Source organism: Gracilinanus agilis, chromosome 5 (assembly GCF_016433145.1).
Source record: "Gracilinanus agilis isolate LMUSP501 chromosome 5, AgileGrace, whole genome shotgun sequence".
Lineage (NCBI taxonomy): Eukaryota > Metazoa > Chordata > Mammalia > Didelphimorphia > Didelphidae > Gracilinanus > Gracilinanus agilis.
The window spans coordinates 131,407,522-131,427,602 of NC_058134.1; the positions used below are offsets into that span (position 1 = coordinate 131,407,522).

General features: G+C 35.3%; 1 protein-coding gene across 1 annotated transcript in view; it reads right to left on the bottom strand.

The window, feature by feature from the left end:
* The window catches only part of PTPRZ1 (protein tyrosine phosphatase receptor type Z1), a 180,007-nt gene that overhangs the window by 48,126 nt on the left and 111,800 nt on the right, over positions 1–20,081 (bottom strand). Inside the window, exons 12-13 of the mRNA XM_044679029.1 lie at positions 15,256–18,841; positions 10,317–10,461 (exon numbers count right to left, since the gene is read on the bottom strand). Coding sequence (XP_044534964.1) covers positions 10,317–10,461; positions 15,256–18,841 — 3,731 coding nt within the window. The remainder of the gene's footprint in view (positions 1–10,316; positions 10,462–15,255; positions 18,842–20,081) is intronic.

The window sequence follows — 20,081 nt, forward strand, 5'->3', positions numbered from 1 at the left end:
CAGTTCAAATTTCAACCTGTGTGACTCTGAGCAAATCCTTTAACTTCATTTCCTTCTGTAAGATAGAGGGGTTTGATTAGAGGATCTGAGGTCTCTCTTAACTTGAAATACACAATTCTTAAGAGATTGGCATTTAGTCACCCAAGGTCCTTCATCATTTTTTCACTTCTTCTTTCCAGAATGAATCATGGGTGACATATGCTAGAGATGAAAGAATTTCTACAAATTTTTTTGCCTTTAGGGTTAGAAAATGCACTGGTTTTTATTCTTGGGATATTAGTCAAATACAATCATGCATATATCTGCATATGGGCTAGAGGATTAAATATTTGTGAATTTTAGAAGATAGATGTCGTTGTTAATGTTGTTTGACATTAATTCCTATTGAACCCTCAGAAATTTTATGCAATGATTTTTAATACAACTGCAGGGTAAATTGATACTTGATATGTGTATGACCTGTGAAGAAAATTCAGTGAATTCTACTGAATGTGGGGCATAATTCATCTACATATGATTTCCCCAGGCCAAGGTGAACAGTATGACATTATGAGTGAATAGAGAACTAGATAGAAGTTTTTCGTTCAAATTTCACCTTGGAAACGTACTGACCCAAGTCATTTAACATCTTTTGGGCTCTAGGCAAGTGTCTAAATGCATAATTTGCAAAGAATATATACCCCTGCATTGGTAGAGGAAAGTTCCTTATGTCAGAGAAATGATAATACAGTCTTTATTCTTTAATGAGTGTTCATGATAGAACTGTCCCAAGCTAAGCAATACGTTTTGACCAGCAACCTAGAAATGGAATAGAATGAGAAGTAAATATAAGTTATAGAATGGCTGCCAGAAGGAAAAAGTCTTAAAAGGAAAAGAAATGCAAACAGATCTAATATTTGAACTGGAATATAAAAGTGTTCAAATAAATCACAGAGGAAAGATAGAACTTTGAATGAATTTGGGGGTTTCTGTTGGCAAAGGGTAGGCTCTTATTTTTAAAAAGGAAGATTCAGGGTAATGATGGGGATGATAAAAGAGCTGTGATGCATATAACACTTTAAGACTCCCCATATGCTTTATATTCAAGGGAGTCTAGTAAATGTTTAACCTTCAGTTCTATGAAATTTCATAACAAATCTTTAAGTTTAATGTGATTTATGAACAGTTTCCTCATCATTTAAAAAATTAACAATCAATAAAAAAATAACAACACCTGATTTGCAGTATTTGTCAATTTCCCAGATGTAAATGCTCATGATGAAAAGTTTTAAAAAATAATTTCTTGAAGGAGTTCCAGAGGACAACCCCATTATATCTGTGGTTGTATTTGATTCTAACAAAACCCGAGAGGTATTATTATCCCCATTTTACAGAGAAGGAAACCGAGTGTCTGAGAGGTTAAATAATTTGTCAAGCAGTCTTGATTTGAATCCAAGTTTCTCCTGATTTTAAGTCCAGTGTTTTCTCTAATGCCCTGTGCTTCTCAGAGATCTGTGCATTATACCTTATAGAAAGCTAGGAAAGGGTTTGTGGTAGGGTGAAAGAATTAGGCTCCCCTCTGACTTTAGTGATAATCTAATCTAACTGCCATTTTTCTAATGAGGAATCTAAGACCTGTAGAGGTGATGTGATCTAATCAAGGTTGCACAACTTATAAGTAGCAGGGCCAGGATTCACATGAGTCCTCATTTTACTTTCCTTATCACCTTAATATAGCATGATCCTATAGTATAAATGGATATAGTTTTCATTTTGGTTTTGTTTCTGCTTAAAATTTGTATCCTTTTCTCCTTCTGAAGAGCCACTTAGGCATTGTTCTTTGCTAAAGACATTTCAACGAGGGACTGTCACATGTAAATTCTGCCCTAAAACATCTGGAAAACTATTTCAAAGCATATTATTTAATATATAAGAAGATTCAACATCAATATTCCATCTGTTCTGTATAAGCAGCAAACATCTTCACGACTATGTGCTAAGTGTTGATAACTATGTCTCCCGCTAATTATCACCAGGCAATGAAGAAAAAAGTGATGACTGTTTTAAACTTGCAGACATAGGTCCTATCAATCAATGTTAACCTGATTATTTAATTTACACCTTTTCAACACACTAAGCATTTAGATCTAAAATCTGGAAATATGTAATTCCTATTACATTTCTTTGAATACTTGTAAAAATGTGAAACAATATATTTACAGTGTTGCTTTTGTTATAGGGACTTACACAACTTCTCCTTAAGGTCTTATCTATTATAATTATCAGCTTTTAGAAGATAGATTTATGGTAGGTCCTGTATATAAGATACTTTTTTAAAATGTTGGTGAAAATCAAGAGTTAAAGTAAATATACAAATAGATAAAAAGGGAAAACTATTAAAGTCTCATAAGGTTTTTTGCCTAAAAAAATTTAGATGACTCTCCAAATCTACAAACTTGTAAAAACCCAAGAGCTATTGTTCTTCTTGACTGAATGTTCTATTTGTAATACACATCTGACACTACTGACCCAAAGCATGTATGTCCTCTGAATTAGTTTTTACAATACCTGCGACAGATTGCAATGCTTCATTATACCCGCATTTTGCACCTTGTAATCAGTACTGAACAGCTGCATGATTGTTGCCCGTGACAGAATGAAGACAAATGGCCCATAAGGGGATTAGTCCTTAGCCTCATAACCACCATGCTCTGAGTATCTAAATGTACAGACATGAATGTTACTGCTAACACTTTTTTTTAAATGAGCAAATTGAATTTTTAATACCATCATTAATCGTTACCAATTTTAACTGGTAAAATTTTTATGGTATATTAGTATAGTCAAAAACCAATTATCATTTTTTTTGTGCCAGGCACTGTGCTAAATGCTAGAGATATAAAGAAAAGAAAAACGGTCTTTGCCCTCAAGGAGCTAACAATCTAACAAAGGAATCAACACGTAAATAAGTATGTACAAACAATATATAAGAAAAAGAATAGCTGGCACTGATTAAGTGCCTACAGTGTGCCAGGTGATCTGTTAGGCAAAGAAGAAAAAACAAGGATAAAAAGGACAAGGCTCCTACCTACCTTCAAAGTTATAACCTAGTGGGTGATAAACATATAAAATAATAAGCATAAAAATGTGAGAAGTCCAGAGGAAAGAGAGATTGCTTCTGGTTGAAGGAATTGGAGAAGGTTTCATGGAAGATATGGCTTTTGAGTTGGGCCTTGAAGGATAGATCGTAGGATCCTAGATAAGATATATTTCAAGAGACAGAGAAGAAGTGAGTGGGGTAATCCAGCAAAAAAGTGAAAACACGTTTTGGGTTTGGGCAAAATGGTGGTTTGGTTGTAGCAAGTGATAAGACTAGTATAAGTAGGAAATAATTACAGAGGGCACTTGAATTGAGGCATTAGGAAAGGCTTTGTGTAGAAGATGGGATGTTTGGACTTAATTTGGACTTAAAGGACACCATAAAAGTCAGTAGACAGAACTGTGAAGAGAGCTTTCCAGGCAGGAGGGACAGCCAGAAAAAATGCCCAGAGTTGGGAGATGAAATTGTTCAGATAGAGGAATAGCCACCAGACCAATGTCACTGGGCAAACCGGTATGTGTTGGGGGTGTAAGGTACAAGAAGAGTGCAAAGGTTGGAGAGGGCTAAGTTATGAAGGGCTTTGAATTGCCACCAGAGCATTTTCTATTTTCTCCTAGGGGCAACAGAAAGTCCCTGGAGTTTATGGAGTAGGGGGTGACCTGATTGGATGGGCATTTTAGGAAAATTACTTTGGTAGTTGAGTGGAAGATGCATTGGAAATGGGGAGAAACTTGAGGCAGGCTGACTCACCAGCAGGCTATTGCCCTTGTCTAGTAGTGAGGTGATGAGAGCCTGCATCAGAGTGATGGCAATGTCAGAGGCCAGAAGGAAGTGCATTGGAGGAATGTTAGAAAAGTAAAACTGGTGAGCCTCGTCAACAGATTAGATATGGGAGGAGGAAGGTCGGTTGTGAGTCCTGGGAGAATGGCATTGCTCTCTAAGATCAGAAGGAAGGTAGATGGAAGGTTGAGGGGCAAAGAAAATGAGTTAAGTTTGGACATGATGAGTTTAAGGTATCTACTGCACATCAAGATGTTTAAAAGGCAGTTGGATGACTGGAGCTAAGCAGAGAACCTGGAGCAGGTTGGGTAGAGAGAGTAATTAAATCCATGGGAGCTAATGTCATCACTAAGGGTGATTAAGGGGGAGAAAAAAAGAGGGTTTAGGGCAAAATTCTGTGGTTAAAGGGAGCAATCTGAAGGAAGATCCAGCAAAGTACAAATGGTTAAATTAGGAGGAAAATCAGGAGAGAGTGGTGCCCAGAAAATCTAGAAGAGGGTGATTAAAGAGTATCATAAGGGGATGCCTCTTATCTAGGTGCCTCAATGGATAAAAAGCCAGGCTTGGAGATGGCAGATCCTGGATTCAAATTTGACTGTGTGACCCTGGGCAAGCCACCTAACTCCAATTGCCTGGTCCTTACTGTTCTTCTGCCTTGGAACTGATGTTCAGTATTGCTTTTAAGACAGAAGGTAAGTTTTATTTTTATTTTAAAGAGTGTTACAGGCTGTAGAGTGGTCAAGGAGAATGAGGACTGAGGAAAGGTCACTGGATTTGCAAGAATTAGTTAATACTAAACTTATTGTTAATACATTGAACTGGTTAAAGATACAAAAACTGAGCAAGGACAAATTTACTAAATGAATTAAACTTTATCTTTTTCCAAGTACTCTATTAATGTTATTATCCCTTTGGTTAGAAATTTTAATATATTTATATATACACATGACTATATATAACATATTATATATAACATATTATATATATAACATATATAATATATAATTACATATACGTATAAATTGGATTTTGGCTAAAAACCAAGAAAAGATGTTTAAGAAAAGTGTAGCTGCATGATGCTCTTTTCTTACCTCCTCTCCTCTCTAAACTCCTCTGATTGGAGGATAGAGTACTAAACATCTCTCAATGCCTTCTTTCATAGAGGGCAGAAACTAGAATTTTACTTACTTCACTTTGCATCAGCTGCTCTTCCTGGTTTCAACTCCTGTTTTCAATCTACTCTTCCCAGGTTAAAAGATCACCTCTAATCTTAGGACCTTGCTGCTATTTCAACATTACCTCCCTCAGCCTCCTCTTCCTTTGGGCCAGAGGACTGGAGAGTGAAGTACAAAACTCTTCCCAATATCTTCCTTTAGAGAAAGCAGAAACTTTAGCTCACCTCACTCTGTATTTCAACTCCACCAAATAAAATGCCCTACATTGGGTGTCTTCTGGTTCTCTTGTTCTCCTCCACCTTCTTTCCCCTTTCTGTGTGTTGTCTCCCCCTACCCCAATTAGATAATGGGGGGTTTTTGAGGGCAGGGACTATCTTTTTATCAATTGAATTCCCAGCCCTTAGCACAATGCCTATCACATAGTAGGTGCTTATGTTAATTGGATCCGATTGGATGATACTTTCTGCTTAATTTCAAAGAAAAGTTTGGGAAATTGGAGAAATTTATGGAATTTCTCTGTGATAGGAGTGGAGTGGGAAGGCCATTGGTTTTTCTCATGTATAAATTTAGTGAAAGAGATGGACCAGTCGGCCTCTGAAGTCCGTTACAGATCTAGACCTATGATGAGGTGATATAGTACTTCTTATAATGAGCAAAAGGAAGTGAGAACGGACTAAGAAAATTGCTATAACCACATTTCAATTCCACTGTAAGTAAAATATAAATATATATGTATATGTATATGTATATGTATATATATATGCAAAGAACTCTTTCTGTAAAACTCTCTAACAAATTCATCTGCATACTTCCTTATTCTTGCCTATCTGAAGCATTGTGTCCCAAAAGACATTTAAATTATTCACACTGGCAAAGGAATGCATATTATTTCCAATGGTCTCTCCATGGGTATCTGGAACTATTAGTAAATCTTCCAGTGGAAGCATTAGAATTTTAGTCTCCTCTTCTAAGCACCATAATCTAAAAATGAGGAGATGGAGGATTCTGGTGAAAACAGGTCCCAGTCCTAACACATGCCCCTGGGCAAATCACTCAATCATTTAACCTCTCTTAGTTTTCTCATCTGTGGATGGAATTTGGATTAGGATTAGGCTCTTTTCCTAATTGAGTTAACAATCTATTATTCTTGGATTAAATCTGTGGTACATAATCATCTGGAGAAACAACTCCTTGGCCAGACATCCCCAAGAGCTGCCAAATATATGACACACAGAGGACAGGAAAGCCAGCCTAGCTAAAATTATAAAGATTCTCTGAAGGACAGATAGGAGGCACCATGTATCAGGTAAGCCAAACCACTACCACCACCCGAACTACCATCTTCCCTCAACTCTTATGGAGATAGCCAAAGGCTCTGAACCCAAGAGCCTTGAAAATAACCCTCCTTCCAGTAGAGTGCCTTCATCTATCACCTACTCAGCACCCCCTGTAGAGAAAGAGCCAGGCTACTGCTTCTTCAGAGGCTATAGTAACATGTAATGAAGACTCAGAAAAAGAAAATTCTTGCCACCAAAATCCTCGCCAGTGTCAAATGTTTCAATATTGGCAAGTGATATTATTTCAACAGTGAAAATGTCATTAAAGAAGAGGCTTTACCATCTAGGTAAAGGGATCACAGGACCTATCCATCTGATTTTTCAGCTGCCCTTCCATATGTGAGTAAAAAATGAATTGTGAATGAATGAATGAATGAATGAATGAACTCTGTGATAAGCTCATTCATTCAATATGGCATACTCTTCTAATAAGCAATTAGGTAGTGTAATGGACAGATCACTGGGTTGGGAATCAGGAAGACTCATCTTTGTGAGTTCAAAGCCAGCCTCAGATGCTTACTAGCTATGTGACCCTGGACTAGTCATTTCACCTTGTTTGTCTCAATTCCTTAACTGTGAAATGAGCTGGAAAAGGAAATACCAAATATCAAATATCTTTGCCAAGAGGATCAGACATTATTGAAAATGACTAAATAAGAATTGTTATAATGCTACTTGATAAAGAGGATAATTATGTCTAGAGGTCTACTGTCCAACTCATTAAAATGAGTTTTGATTGCATTCGACTTCAGTAGACTTAAGATAGACAAATCAATATTTACAGTTGGCTTTGTAGCATTAAAAACAAAGGTTTATGCAGATGTAACTTATTTTCACAAGTGGGCTAATCAGGCTAATTTTTCTTCCCTAAATGAGCTACATTACCATACAACATGAATAAATCACTTTATCGAGTGGATCTATTCCTAAAATTTTTATATAAATTTAGTTTTGGCAGATAATTTTAGATGCATTAGGGGAACATGATATTTAAAGAAACTTGATTGTAAATACTTTAATGTAAATCCTCTCAGTTATTTTTTATAAATTATTTCAATCAAGTCATAGTTTACTATGCTATACTTTTAAAGAAGAAATATTTGAATATGAGAAAAAAGTCACATCAAATCAACACTTGTATCTACATGGGGCATTGTGGAGTGCAAATCAAATACATATTTTAGTTGTGCTTAACTGTTTAGTTTTGTTTGGAAAAGTAATTTCAAGACATAAATGCTATTAAAGCACAAACAAGGAGAAGTTTCCAGCAGTTCATGAATATGTAATAACAGGAGACAAATGAGTCTCCCAGAATTTTGTCCTATCTCTGAATATTAAATCTTTGCTTTGGTTATTTGAGTACAAGAAATCTGAGGTTTGACTTACATAAGTCAGTAGGGAAGGAATGAATGAAAATAGCACTCTCCTAGTAGTCAGAAGCCTTAGATTCCAGTCCTATTGGTCACTATCACAAGTGACCTTTGGCAAATCATTAAGTCATTTACTTCTATAAGTTAGTTTCCTTACAAAGGTAAATTCTACCAGAGAAATCAACCCAAGGGAGTTGGGAAGGTCAAGATTCAAACAGAATTAGCTTCAGTGAAAGAGAAAAAGAGGGGAAGATATCAAAAGAGTTTGGGGAAGACACAATTAGAAAGTAGTTCATGTCAAAAAAAAAAAAAAAAAGAACAGTGTCTTCATAGACTACTAGTTTAATATGAGTTAACAGTGTGACCCAGAAGCCTAAGGAGTTCATGTAATTTTAGGCTGCATTGAAAAGCAGAAGGATTAGTTCTAGCTCTGCCTTGGTCAGCTCACATCTGAAATAACATATTCAGTTCTGGATATCACATTTTAGAAATAACATTTATAAATTGGAAAATGCACATAGAAAGAAAACACAATGGTGTGATTGGTCTTGAATAAATTGTCACATGAGGATCAGTTGAAGAAATTGGGGAAGTTTCACTTAGAGAAGAAATGGCCAAGAGAAGGGAACCTGAAAGCCATCTTCAGGTATTTGAAGAGGTTTTGTTCTTTGCCCCCAAAGTGAAAAATCAGGAGTTTGGAGGGAGAGTTTCAAAGAAGCAAATTTAAGCTTCATGCAAGGAATACTGTTTTAGAAATAAGTTAATCAAAAGTAGAATGGATATTCTGGAGGAGGTCATGTCTCCTTCATTGGAGACCTTTAAATGAAGATTGGATGAGGACTTCTTCAGTGGTATAACACAGGATGCCATTGTTTAGATATGGTTAGCCTAGAATCTAGATAGTATCTGAGGTTCCTTAACAAAGCTGAGATTCTATAATTCCAGTCCGCAGTAGTCATAGCTTCATGAAATGATTTAGATAAAACAAAAACAAAGTTCCTATAATTGTATTTCATGATATGCTGTGTAAATGATTCGAATGAAGAGGGAAGATAATGTATGAAGAGAAGATGTTAATAAGACAAAAATTCACATGTGAACGATTACAAAAATGTTTTCCTACTACTTGGATTTCATATTCTACTCTAAAACAAGCATAAAATAAGACTTACCTCTAATGATGCCCTAACCTAACCAATTTCCCACTCCATGAACAACTTACTTTAAGCTTCACTATCTCATAAGTGCATCAAACCCTATCTCTATGGCTTTGATCAGCTGGATTCTTCTCTCTGGTATGCCTTCTCACCTTCTTTTTGCTTATCCTAATGCTACTTACCCACCATGGCACAACTCAAATTCTCTTGAAAATCTCCCAATTTTTATGAATACGCATGATCTCTCCTTTCTTTAACTCTCCATATCACTTATTGCCTATAATCTACATTTTTTGATATACTTTTCCTATATTTTGTTATATTTCCTGCATCAATCAGGGATTTATTATGTATGCCAACTGAACCAGAGGGTAAGGACTTTTAGGGCAGATACCATGTCTGATATTTCTTTTGTATCCTTAATAGTTTCTCACATATTGAAGGCATTTAATAAATAACTGAGTTAAAGAAGAGATGAACCATTTGGAAAAAAAATCTAGGAAATGGATATATCTATGGCGATATGAAGCTAGAGAAAAATAATGCTAAAAAGAATGAGTTAAATACAAATCTTCAGAATAAAAGGTACTTTCTAACAGTAAATCATGTTTCTATTTTAGTAATTTAGTATTTTAGTAAAATTGCATATAAGGTCTTGTTTTACTATATACTTGGTTATATACTATGGGTCACATCATATACCCAGTGTTCATAGAGCTATGCCATATATTTCTCTCTCTCTAGAATACCATATCTAAGACAGGATTTTTCCTTAAGAATTAGAATAGGATATAATGAAATTTACTATCTTTCCTTTTTAAGTTATTCCATAAAGGGAAAAAAATTATACCCAAATCCAGTTATTTCTAGGCTTTACATTTGAAATCAATATTGTCCTACTTTAATGTTAGTAAATTAATACTTTTTTTCTCTATGAGATTATCTGTAATTTAATAGTTCTTAAAAGGCATATGATAAAACACATGCAAAAGATTACAGTTAAATAAGCATGCATTACTATTTCTAGATTAAATTTTCTAAAGAATATACTTAAAAGACATGTTGATAAAAATAAATTGCGATTAGAATTTAACAATAACATTCTCTTATTTGTTACTTGTCAACATGAAATTATAATTGTCAAAATAATTTATCTAAAACAACCAGCACCAAAGCTCTTTAATTTTACCTTTATCTTCTTGCCTTAATTATGGAAATCAATCATCCCCTTCATTAAATCTTATGTATACAAGATGGAAACTTGTTCATGACTACTCCAAGAAATAATTAAACTTCTGAGAAAATCTACTTAGAAAATCTTTGACATCTGCTTATGAAGCACACCATAATGACAATCATATTATTTCACTAATCAGGACAAAATCTGAGCTACGTGCAATGTGAAAAATCACGCTTACCTCCAATAGATGAGAATACCCACTAGAACCACTAGACAGATAAAAGTCAGGGCTGATACGATCACAAGAGGTATAACTGTCTTCTTCTCTGATTCCAAACCCTCAGCTAGACCAATACGAGATTCATGGCTACTATTACTTGCTTCTGCAGTCAGAGAAATTGAGATAGTTTGTATTTAAGCATAAGGAAAAATAATTGAATTAACGAACTACTGAAAAGAGAAAAGTATATGTTGCTACTTACCTTGTTTGTTTTGGTTTTATAATATCCCATAAGATGAATAGTTTACAAGACATTTTTAGAAAACAAAGACAGTGTGCTACATGAACAGAAGACATAGAACAGTGCAATAATAAATGCCATGTTACTTTCTTAAAAACTTCAAAGTTTGTGTTATATATAATATCTTTATATATATACACGTATATATATATACATATGGCAATAAGAAAATTAAAGTAGAAAAGCAAATAATAAAAAGAGGGATGAAATTAAAATAAAGTAAGAATAGTTATCATTAAAGTACATTTACCAGAGGCAAAAATTGCATTTTATTAGATCATCATTAAATATCTTGTCATTTTCAAAATTATTTAGATATAATTATTTCTCTTTTGGCAATTAAAACAAATCCTAATGTAACATAGCCAGGAATATTCAGATGCTTCAACTGACTTTTACTTAACTTAAAAACTATCTTCTTGACTTTGGTAGATAATTAAAATTTTAATTTTGAGTTTTCTTTCCATTTTTCTTGATTAAAAATCAAAGTACTACTTGTGAATTTGAAATTGACATAGAATTCATTTTTAATTTAAAAAATCCTAAACAATAAGAAAGTATGAATCTATTCTTCATACTAATTTAAATGTATGAAAAATGATACTTCTCCTGCCCCTCACTGCCAATTGTTTATGTATTAAATCACTTCTTAATTGTTTTTCTAGGTATAGAAAATAGTGGCACAGGTAGTTTCTAGATGAAGCCCATTTGGTTCTCGAATAAGCCACTCCAGAAATATCTGCCACATAACTTAGGCATGTTGTCACCCAATGGAGGCATGTTGTTGCATGACACCACATGGAAAAGGAGTGTCATTGAGTGAGGTAGAGGCATATTGTAACCTAGTAGAGGTGAAGGCATGTTTGAGTCTTCATAGGAAGGTGACTTTTCACATGATGGAGTCGCTGCTTCATAGCTAACATGACAGAGACACGTCATGGTGTGCCGTCACATGATAGGGGCACACTGCCTTGTGTCATCACGTGATGGATGCAAAATGCAAGTTTGCCATCACATCATGTGGGTGTATTATATGCCATCACATGACATGGTCTAGTACTATGTTGTCACATGTCTGTCACCACTTGACTCAGACCCATCATGTCTTCACACTTCGGAGATGTCACCCTATGATAGAGATACGTTATCACAGACAAGTGTAGCTTTTTGTGTCATGACAAAACAACAGATGTGTTGTTGTGTATCTTCACATGATGGATGTGTGTCACTGCCTCCAACGCATGCCTTGGGCTGTCATGGTGGAGGTGTGTCACAGGTGTTACTTCATGTCATCGTACGATGGAAGTGTGCCATTGTGGATCCTCACATAATGGAATGGATTCTTCTTTTGTGACTGAATTTTACATACTTAACCATATTCTTAACAACATTTTCATTATTGCTGGAAAAAATGCTTCACAGCTATTGTGGTCAGTTGTCTGCCATATTGTGAAATGCAGTTGGGCTATTAACAGTCTTTGCCTTATATTTCACTTGGCACACATTAGGAAGGCAAGTCTAGAATTCATAAAACCCTTCATGAGAATCACTTTCTCAAAGATAAGTAATGACACCACTCTGGCATAGGCATGTTGTCACATGATGGAGGCATGTTGTATGGCATCACATGGCCTGGCCAAGGTCATCATATTGATTGATAAGTACACTTGGAGAAGCTCTAAAACCCAAAACTTTTCATTCAATTAATGTTAGGAAGTCTATAGCCATTAGGATGGACTCAATATATAGAAATGTATATTATTTGCGTTTGGGTTTGCATTGTTTGATTACCTTGCCATAGTTGATGTTTTCCTAATGATCATCATGCTAACAGTAATAAAGTACATGGGAATCAATTTAATTTTGAGCATTTCAAAGAGTACAAAATTAAACAATAAAACAAAAAAATGAAATATAGAGTAAAATATGTCAAATTAATATTTGAGATTTAAGATTTGTAAAAGGAAAACACATAGTAACATAGGAATGGTGACTTTATAATGAATAATTTTTATAGGCTCAAGGCTCAGGTTTTTACTCACCATTCAAAGAAAAGAATTTTTTTTCTGGCAAATATCCCATGGTACTCTTAAGGAAGGAAGAAAATGTAACCTAGGTCCACTGCATATTTTGTATTGTAACACTTTTCTGTTAGCTGATAGAAATGATGGAGTGAATAGCTATTTCCATATAATAAAATAGCATAAAAAGTGGGAAAAAAGTTCAGGTCACTGGAAATAATTAGAAAATAAATGATAAATATGGATATCTGAAATATTGTTACTGAAATCTGAAAATGAAATGTAATTTTTGTTATAAAATTTGAGCCCTGAGTAAGGTTCTTGCATATCTCTTACTTATAAAATATAATTTTAGCCATGTTCAAATTTAGCATCTTGTTTAAATGAGATATTTGAATCTCTGATGAGATTAGAAAAAAGCATAATTTCACATAATACCAAAACACTAAGTACTAAAGCTTCTCCTGGGCAGAAGGCACTATGGACTAGGTGCATTACAGATATAGAAGTAAATTCTAGCTGTAATGATTTGAGAAATTTTGCAAAGGATTTCTCTCACAATATTAATGTCTATTAACTTTAAAATCTAGTATTATCTTCTAATAATAGAAATTATATCCCAAATTTCTTTTCATCAGTGGGTGAATAAACCCTTACTTAAATCAATATAATAATTTTATTTTTCTCAGCAAGTTGGTTTATTTGAGAAAATTATTTAAGAATAGTAGTTTGCAATTGATCCAGCAATGTACTGGATTCACTGTAAAGGAAATGTATTAATGAGGAATGACAATCTGGGAAAACCAAAAAATAGATGAATTCTTGAAATTCTCCTCTATCACTCATCTTATGTTAAAGTTCTAACAACATGATAGAGTTGGAAAATTCTGGAATGATCTATTTTTAAAAATCCACTTAAATAACCACAATAAAAATCTCAGCTATATTGTACTCCAAGTATGTTAGCACTAACAAGTATACCATAATACCTGAACTATGAATTCATTATAGTTTTTTTCTGTCAGTCTTAACTGTTTAAAGTTAAATAATGTTGAATAGGAAAAGTTTGGTTGCAGAGAAACCTAATGACCAAAATGTACCCGCTTTTAATTGCCGCTATTGCACTAAAAGAAAATATGTGACATAATTTAGTGGAAGAAAATAACAGAGGAAAATTCTTTAATGAGGTTGACGTCTAGGTGCTGGGTTATAAACAGGAGCTATTAGTAAGTCAAGCAACATGTTAAACAGTATCTTTTGAAGTACTGTCAAGATTTCAAATCTTTTCATTGCTAATTACAAATAATGTTCCCTTAAATTTAATTAAAGCAAACTATAAATAACACGATCTCTTTGATGTAATTAACTTGTATCCTTATGTGCATGATGAACCCATTTTGTAATTCTTAAGAAGAATGTATATTATGTATGCTTAAAATAAATTGCTTTAAAAATATCTAGCTACCAACATTTTTCATAAAACACAAAAGTTAAAAAAACATTAATTTTACAGGAAAATGTCCAGTGATTTTTATCTTTTCATGTAACTACGATGCATATTAATATACTGAACATAAATTCCTTCTAGAACATTAGTTAGAAGCAAATAGTGGAGTATTTCATTGCCTGATACTGCCCTCTTCAGGCAACAGTACTATAATCAACCGAAAGAGAATTGTAAAGACCCTTTTCAAACTGTAACATACTATTCAACATAAGTATTTTTATAGCTTACTACAGTTTATTCCAAAGGAGTTATTTGTTGTTAATTTTCAGAAATTTCTGCTTGTCCTGTGTCTGCTCAAAAGAAACTGAATAATCATTTCTGGGTTGGCTAAAGGAAAATCTTACGACATACTTTAAGAATTTATAACTTACCAAGTATTTTAAGCCTAAAGAATTTTTGAATAAAATTTTAAAACACTAAAAAATTATTCTAGAAATCCCAAAAATTTTTCTGAAAGTGCAGTCTCTATGAGCTTACTCGAATGCTTCCATTTTTGCCTCCATTGACACATTTTGATATTCATGCCTTAGTAGATGGTGTCATATTCTCGGAGGCGCTTAAAAAACTGCATCAACATGCATCTAACTTTCTAGAGATGAGTATCTCTAGACTGAGGTAGGATAGTCCTAAGAGACAGAACCAAGTCTGGGTCCATACCTGAAGCCATTCCAACTTGGAAGACCTACCCCAGTTTGTGTTCCACCAGCATATCCTTCAAGAAACCAGAGTCACCTATATGCTAAGATGAGACTTGACTGAGACTTGATATAGTTAATAAGTTGAAATTATTTTAAATCATTCTCCAATAGCCAAGTTATCTAATTGCTTCAAAATAATTTAAGCTATTTTGGGCAAAATGAAGAGGACAAAAAAAAACCTTGACTATTCTTCTGAAATATAAAGATCTACAAACTACAGAATGTTTAGAAAATAAAAACCAATTGAATGACAAGTGCTACTCTGACACACCTTTCTCTTGTCTTTGATTTAGAGTTTATACACTATAGATTATCTTTATTTCAGTAAGATATGCCCCCTATTATATTGTGTTTCTACTTTCAGTGGAAGAAAAATAATACAGCTAAATATCATAGGAGTTTACAGCTCTGAGGCTGATCCATAACTAACCTGCCTCAGAAATGTTGAACACTGAGTGACCATTAGCAACAGATGGTGCTGATGATTGTGGTGATCCAGGGGTTAATTCTGAGTCACCTGTTTGCAGGGTCCCTTCAGTGTCTTTGTCATTGAGATCAGGAAAACTGAAATCTGTTGAAGTCTCATTATCATTAAAGCTATCCGAGGCACTCTGACCAGAGCCACTCTCTTCATCACTTGTAAAAATTGCCACAGACTTTGATTCTGAGGTCTCAGGGAACAGGGTACTACCAGTCTGAACAGAATTTCCCCATCTTGTTGCGTCACCGTGTTTTGGGAGTAAGATGTTTATTGATGTGGGCTGTTCTTGGCTTTTCTCCATGCCAGAGCTTAGCTGACTATCTGAGACTGAACCTGTTGTTTTTATTTCTTCTTCAGATTTTTCCGACGGCAAATGTGGGATTAGGTTACTCTGATCCACAAAATTATTTACTTGAGCATCTGAATCCTCTACTACTTTTTCCTGAGATTCTCTATAGGAGAGGCATGAGATACAATTTTTTACAGATAAACCATCATCCTCATAATCCTCCATTTCCTCACTCTCCTCCTCCTCCTCATTAACACCGCCAGCAGCAACTACAAACTTAGCATTAGACCTGGTACTCAGGGTTAATCCAGGAGTTGTTTGGGAGGGAACTATGAACCCAGGTAAAGTTTTAGTGCCTTCCAGGGTGGGAGAGATAGCTGTAACCAAGATATGTTCATTTGGTAAAGGAAGAACAATCTGATCAATATATTTATGTGTATCAGAAGCGACCGGTGTTACATGAGCTGATATATCACCACTAAGAGAACGAATCGTGTTATAGTTAGGAAATTCATCAGAATAAGTAAGTTTGCTTATATGAGTATCTGACTGCACATCACCGGAGAAATCAGGAGTCGCAGCTGCAGGGAGAACTGTGGGAGGAAACGCACTGATAATCCCCACATTGGTAGATTGGAACCAATCACCATTACTATACAATGAAGGCTCAACTTGATGGGATATTTCACTTTTAAGTAAAATGGCTGTGACATATTCCTCGTTTGCATAAGAAATGGTTAAACCTTGAAGCGAAGCAGTGGGTAGGCTAGAGGTAGGCGATAACACATCAGCAACCGGTACAGAGGTAGAATGCTGCAGCATTTTGCTCGAAGCAGAATCAGATGCCATTGGATGCAATATTGAAGAACAATTTTTAGCAACCGTGGAGGTTTCCACCAATATTGGATCACTAGGCACAGCTGAGACAGTTTTAAGCAGAGTGCCAACATCAGAGGACTGAAAGGAAGTTTGCAGCAAGGCTTCATTGCTTAGGGAAGAGGAGGCCTCGGAAAACAACGGTTGTGTCGGAGACAACATTTCACTAGAAGCAGCGGCAGAGAAAGCTTGCTCTGAGATTGCACTAAATATAGGTTTAAGCAAAGTGTCGCCAAAAGCTGGAGATGTAGCATGCAAAGGTGGAACTGAAAAGTGATTTTCTGAAACTTGACTAATTTCAGGACCCCAAACCTTAGGAGTGGGAAGAAGAGCAAGAGACACCGGGAGGACCCCGTTTGTGCCAGAAACAGGAACTGAGGTTTCCTGTAAAGATACATTTGGTTTAATTACATTGTCAGTTGATGTAGGGAGTTCGGGCATTGCCGTACTTTCGGAATGGTAAGCCATTTCATTAAGAGAGGACATTTGCTGTACTGTCTCATCACCATCATTTTTACGAAGCAGCTTATTAACATCACTAAACACAGATGTTGTATATGTAAATTCCTCTACAGAAACAGGTGAGGAAATGTTAAGTGCTATCAAGCCATCTGTGTCAGGCAAAAGGAACTCACTGCCAGAGTAGGTTCCAGACCAATCCGTATCACTAGAAAGAGCCTTTGTGGGCTCCTGGAATGATTCAGTTTGGGCTATTACAGAAGGCTTAAGCATCAGGATTTTGCTATGGGTGCTAAATAAGGAGCCCTGCTGGACGGGATCATGCACAGATACTGTAGCATCATAGGAAACAGGAAAAGTCTGGAGGGAGCCTCTATCAGACAAAGCAAAAGCAAGTTCAGGTATTGTAGACAGTACATGCACGTTTAAATCCCTGCTGGACGTTTCGACTTGAGAAAGCGTGTGTGTTTTATTAAGGGCACCCGACTCATGAGCAAGTGCAAAAGTCTCTGAAGAAGCTTGAGCAGTCTGATGTGGCATCACATCAGAATATGGAGCAAGACTGGGCTGCAATAACGAATCAACCTCAGCCACTGGCAAAAAAGCATGCAGGGACACTTTATCACTGGCAACAGCTGGAGTAACTTGTGGAAAGATTTGAGAGACTGTATATAGATGGTGAAACACTTCACTACTGAAGGAAGCAGAGGAATATGGAAGCAGTACATCACCAGAGGAAGACAGAGTGGATTCAAATGACACACCGACACTGGGAAATACAGGTGTAGCATGCAAGGTCAGATCACTACCTGAAGCAGCAGGGACAGTGGTGTCGAGCATTTGATTGTCAGACAACAAAGGGGTGACTAGAGGAAACACTTCACTACTGTAGGAAGGTTGGAGGAGTATCTCACCATTGTATCCTGGCTGAGTTGTCTGAGAGAGTATATCGTTGGCAGCAGAAGCAGATTCAAGGTGTCCAGAGGTGGGAGAGAAAGAATGAGGTGTTACTTCGGTAGGAAAGTAAGCAAAGGTAGAATAATGGGGCATTTCTAGATCCACCACGGAAGTATCCTGGGGCGCCAATGGACCGATGGAAGAGGGTGGTGTTGTTGCTGCTGCTACCTTGTCGACTCTATCAGTAGAACTAGTTTGAGAGAATTTCTCATTATCAGATGTAGCATCAGGACTAGTTGTCGAATCAGTCATATTATGGAACCACAACTTTCCATCAACAGGAGGACTCTTCAAGGACTCTTCCGAATTGGATGCATTTGAGTCTTTAGAAGTATTTTTGGTATATCCTGGTAGAAGGGCATCATATATGACGGCTGCTGTGTTTTCTGAGGAAATGATGTATCCATAAGATACATTCTCTGAAACAAATGGCATAGTTGAGGTTGCAGGAACAGAGCCTGAAGAATCCTCACCACCTGATTCAATCTGAAAACCGGTCAATAAACTATCTTCTTCACGACTATCAGTGGATGTTTCTTGGGAATCAGCCCCTGAAATGATATGTGATGAATCTGAAGCTTCACCAGAACCAATCTGTGAGAAATGAAGAGTTGTTTTAGAACCATCATTTGGGGGAGTTGAAGCTGCTTCTACAACATCAGTAATATTTTGAGAAATCCAAGAAATATCTTTCTCTTGGGCTGATAATTCAGTTACTGGTTGGTAAGTACTGTAAAAGATTACATTATGGACATCCCCCTCTTCAGGAAATTCACTCTCTTCTGTTAGATACTGATTGGTTTTGGCATCACTGGATTTTGTCCTCATTTGTTCTCTTTTGAAGTTTGATATAGTAGTGGCTTGGGGTTCTTTTCTTCTTATTTGGCTTGTGGCCCTAGTGGTACTTGGATTTACTGCAGTTTCCAGTTCCTTATCTTTCTCATCATCTTCCTCCTATAAAAAAAGTAATCCAAAAATTCAAAGTCTTTTAAAAAAGAATTTCTAGGAAATAAGATAGTAAGTCAATAGTATATCCAAATACTTTGCTGTACAATATTTATTTATTATGTGGTTTTGGTTAATGATGTCATGTTTATAAACTACTACCACAATGAAACCTCAGCTTGTTAAATTTTACATGATGCCATAACTTTTGGTTATTTTCAACTGAAGAGATAATTAAATTAACAAACAGCATGGATTCTAAGTGAACAAAAATGGTCTTTACCAAATGTTCATTAATAATTAATAATTTTATTTTATTGTCTTTATGTTTCTATAGTTTATCTGGTAGCAAGTAGTAACTAACTTATTGAACACTGAGATACCAAGTAAACTATTTATTTCTAGATATTATATTGTTATAAATCAATGTTGATTTTTGCTTATGACTGAATTAAGTATTAGGTTATGGAGTAACAATAAAACACTACCAGAAAGATAGTGTTGTCAAACTTAAATAGAAATAGGGGCCACTAAACTATACATAAGGATCCACTCAGGGTGCATCATGACTTAACAACTATAAATTAACATTATCAATTGTATTCAATTATATTTGTATTTATTTTGTTAAGTATTTTCCAATTACATATTAAATTGGTTCAGGCTAACCTGAGGGTTGTGTTTGACACCTCTGCTTTGGACTATCATTTTGATGCCTAAAATGACATTCTAAAAATGCCTCATGAAAATATCACCCAGTGAACAATTCTGTCTTTAGTGCGTGCGCACACACATGCACACACACACACACACATGCACAGACACAGACAGCAATACTTGAATTTGGATTCTGTGGTCCCTTGAAATTACTTGGTGACTGATATGGAGGAATTCTGCCTGAATGTTAATAAAAGATTCCATAATGCTTTGTACTCTCATTGCTCTTATTATGAAGTCAAACCTTTTAGAAAAATTAAATTAAAAAATAAATCATGGTGTATTTTTTTCATTCAGGCTCATGGTATTGGGTATTTATATAATTTAAAATATATGTTGTTATATTTTATATTTATATTATATTCATATAGTTAAAATAATTTATAAATCATATAGTTAAAATAATTTATTGTTTCTAATAGTTTTGAAATAGATGGCTTGATCATAAAACTGGGAAAGTGTTGACCTGGTAGAAGTAAAATCAAAAGTTTGATAAAGGGATTAGATTCTAATTTGACCAATATATATGCAA